The sequence below is a fragment of the Lagenorhynchus albirostris genome, chromosome X, assembly GCF_949774975.1.
Source record: "Lagenorhynchus albirostris chromosome X, mLagAlb1.1, whole genome shotgun sequence".
NCBI lineage: Eukaryota > Metazoa > Chordata > Mammalia > Artiodactyla > Delphinidae > Lagenorhynchus > Lagenorhynchus albirostris.
Genome location: NC_083116.1, coordinates 120448850 through 120461666, shown reverse-complemented (window position 1 = coordinate 120461666; position 12817 = coordinate 120448850). Strand labels below are relative to the sequence as shown.

The 12817-nt window shown below is 39.4% G+C and overlaps 1 protein-coding gene across 1 annotated transcript in view; it reads right to left on the bottom strand.

Moving 5' to 3' along the window:
- Positions 1-8056, bottom strand: part of FANCB (FA complementation group B) — a 56121-nt gene extending 48065 nt beyond the window's left edge. The window contains exons 1-4 of the mRNA XM_060137383.1: positions 7926-8056; positions 4629-5571; positions 1297-1449; positions 134-220 (exon numbers count right to left, since the gene is read on the bottom strand). Of these exons, the coding sequence (XP_059993366.1) occupies positions 134-220; positions 1297-1449; positions 4629-5571; positions 7926-8056 (1314 nt within the window). The remainder of the gene's footprint in view (positions 1-133; positions 221-1296; positions 1450-4628; positions 5572-7925) is intronic.
- Positions 8057-12817: the final 4761 nt, after the last annotated feature.

Below are 12817 nucleotides of genomic sequence, written 5' to 3'. Positions count from 1 at the left end.
GATACCTGTACCATATTTTTCCCTCCCAATCACTCAGCTTCTTATACTGTAAGGACCTTTCTTTCAATGTTCTTTCCTTCATTTAGAACAGCACTAATCCAAAAAAGCAAAAGCAGAAAGCAAAGACACTAACTTTCAATCTTCTTTCCAGAGGTGGAACCACCAAATAATTCTCTTTGCCGTCAAATAAGTCATCTTCATTGTAATCCAATGATTCACTCTAATAAATAAAACAATACACTAAAACTGAAATTTTGAAAGAAACTGAAAATTCTTAAGATTAACAAAATACAATTAAAGTTTATCCAAAAGGCAGTGTGCCACAATACACATTGTTATATAAAAGACAAGATACATATTTTCCCCCTCATATTCTCATAACTAGAAAAAAACTTATTATTTCCACTATTACCACCCACCTAACATTTGTATACTGCTTCAAAAAGTATCAGCTTGGGCTTCCCTGGTGGCGCAGTGGTTGAGAGTCCGCCTGCCAATGCAGGGGACACGGGTTCGTGCCCCGGTCCGGGAAGATCCCACATGCCGCGGAGCGGCTGGGCCCGTGAGCCATGGCCGCTAGGCCTGCGTGTCCAGAGCCTGTGCTCCGTAACGGGAGAGGCCACAGCGGTGAGAGGCCCGCGTACCGCAAAAAAATAAATAAATAAATAAATAAATAAATATCAGCTTACTAGGCTTTTATAAAATCCCATAACTAGAGAAAATACGAATTATCCTCATTTTACTAATGGAAAAAGAAAACAGAAAAAAAAAAACCCCGAGGCTCAGAGATGTTTTACATAGATCTGAAACTTCCAGAGTATTATTTTCCTTATGCTCAAAATCTTAAGATATTATGAACTGTTACTTCTTTTAGTAAAGCAGTTTCGCTTTATTTTGTTCCTTAATTAATCCAATATTATCATGTTTATTGGTATAAAATGTGCTTTTCAGAAGCAACGATAGTTAATTTACAGTATTATTGTCACTTGAGTGAATACCAGATATACTATATTCCAAATTTATAACAAAAACACCTACACTAATATGTATAAAATAAATAACTAATAAGAACCTGCTGTATAAAAATAAATATTTTTAAAAAGTCAATTTGTATAACATTTGTTGAAAGAAGAGTCAATGTACTATTTAAAAGATTCAATGTATGTATTTTTAAAGTTCTAAAAGCTTACTTTAAGTATGAAATCAAAAATATTTAAAGGGTAAGTCAAAAGCTTTAAAGTGCTCAAATTTTCTAAAATATTCTTAAGTAATGCATAAAAAGTAAACAGAACTTACTGAATAGTTTAAGTTGTCCAGGTCTGTTATTTTAAAGGAACTGAGGCAATCTGAATTCAAGGGGTCCTTAAAAAGTAGCAGTACTTGTTCAGTTCCAGTTCCAAGAAAGTCATCTATCAGTACTGAGCTAACTTTCTCCCACTTAGCAGCAACCTGAAAGAGAGTGTTAAAGAAGGAATAGAGAAAGAAAAAAATCAGATGTGAAGTAAGCTAAATCCTTTTGTTGCACGTAGCTCTAATTTGTCATCTTCAGTCTTACAAACAAGCCATGAAAATGGTAGGGTAAACACTGAAAACTAAACTAAAATAAAGATATTGGGAGATGAGAAGACATAAGCAGTCATCAATTTATAAATAGCAAGGTACTGACATTTCTTTATCAACATTTGTCCAGGGACTGTCACGTTCCTGATTTGTATATTAAAATTTTATAATTTATAAATTCTAACACTTCTCATGACTAACTCTAGTGAAGATTCTTTCTCTAACCGGTTAATTTAAGGATGACCCTCACTCCCATAAGCCTTAGTGGATATGTATTTATGATCAAACCAATTAAACAAGGAATTCAGTGGCATTAGGTAACTAGACGGTACTAGCAAACACTTTAAGAGCTCTCAAAGCAGAATAACGTTTAAGAGTCCATATAAAATTAATTAATACCCTAAACTCTGGTAGGACAGAACAGTCATTATGAGGGGCACAGAAGGGGAGGGATCCTAATAGTAGGGCACCTAGAATCATCCTAGCCTAATGAAATGATTTCTTAGGTTTATACAAGAACGTGAGACCCCAAGTTTAAAACAGAAGACAACTTCTTAAAGATCCATAAAGCTGAAAGCTTCCAGATTGGTTCCCTAGAAAACTAACACCATGGGGATCAGAAATCCCTTCTCCCTCAGGCAGAAAAGCTGAAACTCCCACTTAGAATCCCGCATGGATACATCATCCTCTAGGTGGAGGGTAGCCTGCATTACAGCAAGAACATAAGACTCTCAATCTATATAATGAAATATCAATCTTTCCCCTATAAGGTTAATTCCAAAGCAGTGATTTTTCACTCATGCAGGGAGAAAGCTGTAAACTCATATCCTCCCTTCCTCCCACTGCCCCACCATGAATAGCATGGACTATAATGAACCATGTGAAGAGACACTGGTAATAAGAATGTGCTCAGCACACAAACACCATAGAGCTGTGCACGCATGCATGCACACACACGCCTGCAATCTCTAGCTCTAGAATAGCGTCATCCAAAAGAAATATACGTGAGCCACAAATGCAAGGCACATATATAACTTTAAATTTTCCAGTAGCCAATAAAAAAAAGTTCTCTAGTAGCAGTAAAAAGGTGAAACTTATTTTATTTAATCTATCTAAAATATTATTTCAATTCAATATAATCAATAAAAATTATTAAAGAGATATTTTATTTCCATTTTTTACTAAGCCTTTGAAATCTGGTGTGTATTTGACATGGACAGCATGTTCTAATTCACACCAGCCACATTTCAAATGTTGAATCACCACCTGCGGCTAGTGGCTACCGTATAAGACATCGCACCTCTAGAATATATTAGCCTCTTTCTATCTACAACACACCACTATCTGTTTCACATATACCTGACAATGATCTCAATTTTGAAATGCCTGCTACATAGAATACTTGTCAAAACTTGCAGAGACAATTTCTTAGTTGTGGCATGTGGTATCTTTAGTTGCAGCATGCGGGATCTAGTTCCCTGACCAGGGATCCAACCCGGGCCCCTCGCATTGGGAGCACGGAGTCTTACCCACCGGACCACCAGGGAAGTCCTGTGATAGAAAATTTAATTGAGCTTCTAATTAAATGGACAGGGCACATCAAGTAAGGCAGTATCTGCTTTTTTTCCCAAAGCAGCACAGGAACTTAAAAGATTGTATAATGTATTAAAAAAAACTACTTTGGAAGATCTTAAACTATAAACACTTCATATCACATAAATGAATGTGCTGATAAACATCTTAAGCCAGGAGGACGCAATGTTAACAAAACACCAGGGTCAGAGAAATATTATCGGAGACGCACAGTTACAATCCTCCAACTTCCTTTTCATTTTCTGCACCTTTTTACTTGTTATTGAATGCTCAATACCAGTGAGTATTTTAAAGCAATTTCCCAGCCTTACATTAAAAGACATGACTACATGTAGATAATATGTGAATGCTTGCTCAAAGGACAACTCTGAGTTTCAAAATGTAACATTCTCTAAGCAATGGTTTTTAGAAAAATTAACCCATCACTTTTCTCTGGAGAACAATTATTTGTCTCTAAAGGGACAATGATAGATTTCAAGGAATTCCTCTAGATTTCATTTTAACTTTAAAACGATAATGACCAACTTTTAAAAAGCTCAACAACTGGGCTTCCCTGGTGGCGCAGTGGTTGGGAGTCCGCCTGCCGATGCAGGGGACACGGGTTCGTGCCCTGGTCTGGGAAGATCCCACATGCCGCGGAGCGGCTGGGCCCGTGAGCCATGGCCGCTGAGCCTGAGCGTCCGGAGCCTGTGCTCCGCAACGGGAGAGGCCACAACAGTGAGAGGCCGGCGTACCGCAAAAAAAATAAATAGATAAAAATAAAAAAAGCTCAACAACTGATTTGAGTTTTCTAGAAAGGTTTATGATCTTATTCTAAGTAAAAATACAAAGCCAATTATTACCAACTTATGAAAATTAAAAAGTTATAGTAAAAGACAAATAAATAGATAATAATTGTAGTTATGTATTTATGTATTCCCCAAAACTCAAGGGTTTTGTGACTCAAAATCACAAGGCAAAATCCTTATCAAGTAATATTCAGATAATTTTAAGAAAAAGGACTGATGTAACATATATGATTTTCTTTTTAGTGCAGCACTAAAAACTGATTTGGATAATAAGACTCCAGGATGAACCCTATGAAGCACAGGGATGCTTAGTAGGTCTAAGACTATGCCAACTGAATGATTAAAAGTACCATACCTGGGGCTTCCCTGGTGGCGCAGTGGTGGAGAATCTGCCTGCTAATGCAGGCAACACGGGTTCGAGCCCTGGTCTGGGAGGATCCCACATGCCGCGGAGCAACTAGGCCCGTGAGCCACAACTACTGAGCCTGCGCGTCTGGAGCCTGTGCTCCGCAACAAGAAAGGCCGCGACAGTGAGAGGCCCGCGCACCGCGATGAAGAGGGGCCCCCGCTTGCCACAACTAGAGAAAGCCCTCGCACAGAAATGAAGACCCAACACAGCAAAAATAAATAAATTAATTAATAAACTCCTACCCCCAACATCTTCTTTAAAAAAAAAAGGTACCATACCTGAAAGTTCTTTTCCCAAACAGCACAAGCATCACTGGCCCTAAAGGATATGACGAAAAGGAGGTCTCCTCCACCTGAATCCATAAGTTGAACTGCACAAGGATCTCCAAATGGAAGCTGGCACACACTTTTAGGAGTCCCATCTTGGAATGAAATCAGCTGATTCTTTTGAGTAAGAGCAATCAGCGACATTCTTAACCGGTTGTTGACAATCTCAGTTGCACAGACATGCACACATGTTATCACACTGGTATAAACAGGAGGGATAATGTATGTATCACTTATTACTTCTTCCCTTTCGAGCGAGTATACACAAAATTGAGTATTCCAAGTTGCATAATCTGATTTTGAAGGCTGTGGGGTACATCCTTCCTCAGATAAGTTACATCTCTTTCGTCCTAACAAAACCATACCTACATTTTCAATCTCCCCTGCCCACTCAATAGAGGAAAACTTAATGGACATAGTAACAACTTTGCCAGTTTGGGAAGAGATATAAAAGAATGTTTGGATATGTCTCCATAAAACTAAAGGGCCATTAAGGACCCTTATGCTGTCCTTCAACTCACAGTGTAGGCTAAAACTCAAACGCTTTTCAAATTTATTGGTACTGTGAAGAAATAGTAGAAAATATCTGAAAACGTTACTCTTTTTAATGCACTGTATCATAATATAAGGCAGATTAATTCCAGTTCTGAAATCTGAAACACAGTCGCAACCCATAATTCTTAAATGAGAGTATTCTTCTTTTATGCTGAAGAATCCAGTGGATTTCTGAACAAATACTCCTGTTCCTCTGTCAAATACCATTCTTCGGACATGTAACACAGTTGTTTTTGTAGGCCCTTCATCTACAAAATTTCCTTTAGACAAACGAAAAACAAGGACTTCTCCATTATAACAGAAGAGCCTTTCTTGTTCATTAGATGACATTGCTTGTTTGCTAGTAAAGCCACAGTATCAAGTCCAATTTTCAAATGTAAATCGATTCCAGTTGATGCTTCTAAACCTAAAAATGAAATGAGGGAAACTGCCATCCAGTAGGCAGAGCTGAAAAGAAAACACATGTTTTTGTTAGAGAACCATCACATAGGTAACTATAAACTTTGACATTTTTAAGCTTGTTATGCTATTTTAACAACGTCACACTTATCAAAAAACTGTATCCCAAATGTTATGTCTGTACAGCCGTTAAAAAACACAGTTTGCAAAGAATGCAAATAACCACACCACAAAAGATAACCGAATGTGTTAACAGCATCTATTAAAAGGTGTGGGTGCTCTATTATAAGGAACTGCACACATTCTCTCTGGCTCAGGGAATTTCTTAAGGGTTCTACTTCTGTCTCTCAAACCTACCAACCTAATCTGGTTTCTCCCTGTCGGCCTGAGTCCCTCTACAATGACAACTCACTCAGTCAAGGATTCAAATTAGAGCACTCCCACAGACCAGGCGCATGGGTTCCTGCTTCCCTGAGAAAGGAGTTCGAACGGACTCGATGGCCAAAATGAAAGCCCAGAAAGAAAAACAGGAGATGCTGTAACATGGCTTTAAAAAAATCTCCATAAGCGTAACAGAAATAAATCTTAAATCTTACTTTGCAAAAACAGTGCAGTTTTACACCCTAAGGAAGTCACTATCCTCATTCAAAGTAGAAGAAAATAGAGATTATGGAGGATCTATAAAATAGAGGATCCTCTATAAAACAGAGGATTAAAATAGAGTATCATTGTTATAATGAACACAAGAATTAAATAATAGCTATCAATTATTCACGCTTATTATATGCCAGGTACAATACATGCATTATTTCACTTAAGGCTCACAACTACTCTTTTAAAGTAAGTATTCTTATTATCCCATCTTATAAACAAGAAAACCGTAGTCTAACAAAGGTCAGAAAATTCTTCCAAGCTTACAAAGCTAATCAGCAATGGCACTAGATTTGGAAGAGGGGCCCAATGCCTCCTGAACCTACACTTTTAACCACTACACTGTCCTGGCACACATTCCCTTACTCTGAACACTGGTTAAGAAAGACAACTTGAGAGAATTAGTAAAGTAGAACACATAACAAAGGAACACCCCCTCCACTGAACACATGTAAGAAAACATGTAAGACAAAGATGTTGATGTCTCTTCATCCAGTGGCTATATATGCTGAGTCACTCCTGTAACAGTTACCAAATGCTTAGCATATGCTAAGAACCGTGCACCTTTAGAACACCCTCTGAATGTTGGGCCTGCCTTGTACTAGATGTGCGATCTATGGCAAGTTTCTTAACCCCTTTATGCCTCACATGCACATCTATGTAATGGGGTGTAGTAACAGTATCTACCCCACAAGGTGCTGGAATTAGCTAATATAACTCACTTGAAATAGAAGCTGGCACATAGAAAGTGCTAATAAAGGCTAGCTACTATCATTCTCATCATCATGGCTGGCTCTGGTTCATACAGTACCTAATCTTAGAAACATCAGAATAGTTGCATACTTAATGGTCTGTGAATGCTGAAATGTCTCTCGTCACTCACTATAAGTAACTCTAACCCATACTCTCTCTTTTCTCTTATTTGTGGATCACTTAAACCAGGAAAATAAAGTACTTTAGAAATAAATGAAAACTAGGTCATGTACAAGGAAGTAATATTGTTTTCCTCTTTCAAATGAGAAGCAAACTCCAAAGGCTTAGGTTTTGTTCTTTTAATATAAAAATCTACCAATAGTCCAATTAGAAAAAAATTGAACCATTAATCTATAAATTTAACTTAATATAGCCTGCATTTTATTGAAATGACTTGATTTAGAGGCAATTCTACTTAAAAGCAGACTAGATTAGTCAGCATCTACATTCGAATTGGAGATGCTGCACCTTATTGTCTAACTTCCAAATACATGTGGTTTTAAAATATGTTCACAGCAACTAAGTCCATGCGCCACAACTACTGAGCCTGCACTCTAGAGCCCACGTGCTGCGACTACTGAAGCCCACGCACCTAGAGCCCGTGCTCCGCAGCAAGTCACCGCAATGAGAAGCTGGCGCACTGCAACAAAACGTAGTCCCAGCTTGCCGCAACCAGAGAAAGCCCGCGCGCAGCAACGAAGACCCAATGCAGCCAAAAAAATAAAATAAAATATGCTCACAAATCTCTTTGAAATTCCTTCCATCAAGAAGGAACTCTCCACCCCTTGAGTGAGGCCTGGTCATTATGACTCACTTCCAGCCAACAGAATACAGCAGAAGACTGGGTGACCGAGCATGGTGGTTTCCTCAGTGACCTGTTCCTTGGCTCACTTGCACTGGGGAAAGCCACCTGCCGTATCATTAAGACACTCGGGCAGCCCCGCGGAGATGTACACGTGGCAAGGAACTGTGGCTTCCTGCCAACAGCCAGCAAGGGACTGAGGCCTTTTGCCAAGAGCCATGTGAGTGAGCCTTCCAGGGATCCCATCTCCCAGCTCCAGTCAAGCTTTCCTGAGCAGACCCACCCCAGCTAAGCGGCTCCCAAATTCCTGGTCCTCAGAAATTTTAAGTTAATAAATGTTTGTTGTTTTATGCTGCTCAATTTGGGAGTAATTTGTTATGCAGCAACAGATAAATACATTCCTCTATGGCATTTGGGGTTTTTTTTCAAATCAAATTGATGATATTGCTTTTGAGAATTTCAAGAAGTATTAGTGAAGTAACTGGAGATACTAGATCATAATACAAACTAGCAGAAGCCAAACAGTTTCCTGGCTTGTTGTTAAGCAATTCATGCGAAGATCTGGGACAACAGGTACCCCAGAGTAGTTTCAGCTTCATCAGTAAAGAAGATACGTAGGGTAACCAAAGGTGTGGCTTTTAATTACAAAACTACGTTTTACTTGAAAGGAAATACACATATTGGTTATATTACATCAAAATGTATGACTACTAATTTATTTCAAATTTCCCACAGACATCTCAGACCTCTTAGAAGACTTCTAAGAAAGTTTCCTTTTTTAGCACTAAATGATATATTCTTTTTTAGCATTATATATTATAAATATAAATTATATATTCTGAGGTAAAGATCTAAAAACTCATTGTCTTTTACTACCTACTCACTTCAAAAGGTGTTCAGATTTCTTAATACTAAAAACAACCAAAAATACCTTCTGTCCAGGAAAGGATTTTGTTATTTTAATATTAAATGTCACAACTAATGTGTCATCAACACAATGCTCTTGTTCACCAACACCCAAGTGTGACAGGAGTAAGGAGGATCTTAGTGGTAAGACCACTAAGTAAAAGGTCACAGAACCGCCCCCTTCAAAAATCTTTGGAGTATGTATTGTTGCACCTTCATAAAGTAATGAGTTAGGAAAATCAGGCCCCTTACATTCTATTCTTTTAATGCTATCACCAAGTTCCTTAACTTAGAAACTTCTTTCTTCCAACTCTCTGATCCAACTGCCACTATGATGATTCAGGCTTTCATCTCTCATTTAGGTTGCAATAAAAGCCCTTTAATCAGTCTTCCTTAATCTAGTCTCTCTCCCCTGCAATATATCCATTCATTTATGCTACCTCAGTTATTGTTCTAAAACACAAACTTGACTGGGTAACTGTCCCCTAATTTAAAAGCTTTGCATGCACTTACCGCCACTCCCCCACACCCCCCAGATCTACGATCTATGATCCCTAAACTACTACCTGGAAAGACAGATGCGAAACAGTGTACTGACCATATGAATGACATAGAGATAAAAGGGTGCAAGCCACTGCTAAATTATAATCCTATTATCCTATTATAATCCTAACCCAACATGCTTTTAGCATGAGCTCTAGGCAAAAAGCAAACTTCTTCTCATGGACTTAGACTCAAATAGATTTAAAAAACATAACTGTTATATAAAAGGTCATTATTTTTTATTTTTAAATACTACTGCAAAAACATGCACATTTTTAAGGTAAGTTATTCTAAATGGACCATCTTCAGGGTTAAAAATTAGAAACTATAATATATTTATAAAGATAAATTTTTTCCTCAAACTTTCTGTAATCTCAAGGCTTACTGAATTCACATATCTGTGAATACCTGTTTTATTTTATACTATGCAACATCTTTTTTAAAAGTAGAAGTTCTGAGTATATGTACATAAGACAAACCTTTAAGTCTATGGAATAAGTGGTAATGTTCTTTTTTCAGATAGAAATAATCTGGAAACAAACCCAGGTTCAATTTAGAGGTTCTTAAACCAATATAAACAAGCCTTGATTAATCAAATCAGGACACCAGGCTTAGTATTCCAGCCATTTAGCCACTTGACTTTTTACTTGGTACTCTTATAACAGTGGCTGCAGAATAAAACAGGTAACTCAAACCAGTTAAGTTTTACCTCCTGTTTCAGCTCTGGAGGAGGGCGGCGGAGGGAAGGAGGGAGGGGAGATTTGGATGCACATTATTTGTAAAATACTAGGTAGTTAATTTGAGCTTTTCCTGTTCTGTATTACCACACATCAAAGTTGACTGTATATATTTCACATACAAAATGGAAACAGATGTGTGAGTATACTAGAAAAACAATACATGCTAACCTAAATATAGTAGATGGGCAACGAATTATCACCCTTCTCTCCCAGCCTCCCACCAAATAAACAATGCTCCCGTTCAATGCTAATAACAACATCTGGCATTATAAATTTCAGAACTCTTAAATAAACTACAAGTCTGGTTCAGGAAGATCCTAAAAGACACTATATTATCTGCAGGTGAAAGCTATAAAACTCTTAAGAAACCAATCGATAGATTGCGACCAATGGAAAGTGTCTTTGGAATTCTACCCTTGGAAAAAAGATAGAATTAAGACTCCCAACTAAAAACTTCACCTAATAATATTAAACATAAACGTATGAGCGTAATACCCATAGATATCATTTTTCCAACATATAGGACATTCTTTACCTAAGTAGATTAACTTGGCTACAGAATGGGTCCACTGTTAAAACTTTTTCTACCTATATACCTAGGTCATTTGTTGGGGCTTGCCCAGAATCAGTCTCCCCTTTCCCTTTCCCAACAACACTTAGTGAACCTGAAATGTAGATGAATGTGGGGGGATGGTGGTCCACTAAGAGAATCAGGAAAGATTAAATTAAAGGTTCTTGATACCATACTAAGGAATTCTAGCTTTCTCTAAGCAGTGATAAATCACTGAAAGATTTCAAAAATAGAAATCAGAGGGGCTTCCCTGGTGGCGCAGTGGTTGGGAGTCCGCCTGCCGATGCAGGGGACACGGGTTCGTGCCCCGGTCCGGGAAGATCCCACATGCTGCGGAGCGGCTGGGCCCGTGAGCCATGGCCGCTGAGCCTGCGCGTCCAGAGCCTGTGCTCCGCAACGGGAGATGCCACAACCGTGAGAGGCCCGCGTACCGCAAAAAAAAAAAAGAAATCACAGGATTGTACTTCTGAATAATAAAGATCCTGGTGACAGTGTTGTACTTCTGAATAATAAAGATCCTGGTGACAGTGTTGTACTTCTGAATAATAAAGATCCTGGTGACAGTGTTGAAGATGGGGGAGTGAATTGAGATTGGAGGAGGAGCCATCAGTTAGGAAATCATTACAAGTATTTAATTAAAGGGAGACTTTGGGAGGCAATTTGGCAGTAAACAGAAATGCATATACCCAGCAATTTCATTTCTAGATATGAACCCAGAGAAATAATCCTACATAATAATGCACAAAGACATTGCTCTAGAATGTTCACTTTGCCGTTATTTGCAATTTTTTTTTTTGAAAAGCAAGAACTTCAATGACCACCAGTAGGGGAATGAATACAGATGGAATATCATACTACAGTTAAAAGGAATGAATTAGATGTGTATCCTTGGGGCTAGACTTCAAAAGTCAAATGAAAAAAATTAAGTTGAAGAAAAATGTATACTGTAGTACATTATGTATCAAAATCAAAACACATAAAACAGCATGAAATATTTTGTTTACCTGCAATGGCTGTATTCCCTGACTGCTCTCTCTATGCCAGGCACTGTTCTAAGCACTTTGGACTAATTCATTCCTCAGAACGTCCTTATGCTGTATGCAGTATTATCCCATTCTACAGATGGGGAAACTGAGGCATGGAGTTTAAGGCCTACAGATAGGAAGTGATAGAGCCAGGATTCAAACCTAGGCAGCCTGGTCCAAAGCAAAAAAAGTAAAGGTGCAAAGGTTCATGCCAAATCCCAATGACTACTGATTTTGGAGAAGGGGAATATCAGAGTAGGGGAGTGGAGCCAGAGAGAGGCTTTAGCCATATCTGAAATACTATTTCAAGGGCGTATTCAAATACTTTTTAAACAATGTTCATTTTTCCCCCATTAAAAACAAGTGAACATATAAACAAAGTTTGGAGCAAAGAGTGTCCATCGTGGTTGACTATGGCTGGTGGGAATACGGGGACCGTTCTTACAACTTCTTGGTAGTCTTCTGTTGCGAAAACCAAAAATGTCTCCAGACATGGTCAAATGTCCCCCGGGGGGGCAAAATTGCCCCGGCTGAGCACTTCCTTAATTAATAAACCGTAAGACGCTTTACATCTTTTAACTCTATATACCTGTTTTAAAGATGTCAAAGATATATTCTCTGTTAAGTATTTCACCCTCCAAGTGAGAAAGATGCTGCAGAGGTGAAGAAAGTGTCAAGCGAAATAATCCTCGAATAGAGTAACCACTTGGAATAATCTAGTTATCCTTCCAGAGAAGGGTGCGCACAGGCCCCGGATAGCCCACTTCCTTCGCGCTCTTCCGCAATAAAGGGACTAGGGAAGCAAAACCCTGCGCCGCCGCCACCCCCTCGGCGAAGGCTGGGTCAGGGAACACGCCGCCGGCCCTACCTCAGCGTGTGAGGCTCTAGCACACCACAGCCGCCACGTCCCCAACGTCGCAAAACCGCTCAGCGCCAGGAGGCTCCAAACCTCCCGCCCGCGCGCTGCATCTTGGGAGGCCCAGGCCGGAGGCTGCGTCCAGCGCAGAGAAGGCGGAGCCTGCCTAGCGGCCAGAACCGGGTTGCCAAGGGAGGCTGAGGAGGCGAGGCCTCGGGGGAATGTTGTGAAAGCGAATAGCAGGAGGAGCTAGCCAGGGCTGAGCTTGAAGAGGGAAGCGCCCGCGATCCGCCGGTTGGCGGGGGCGGGTCCGCAGTGCAGGAGACGTCGGGGGGCGGGG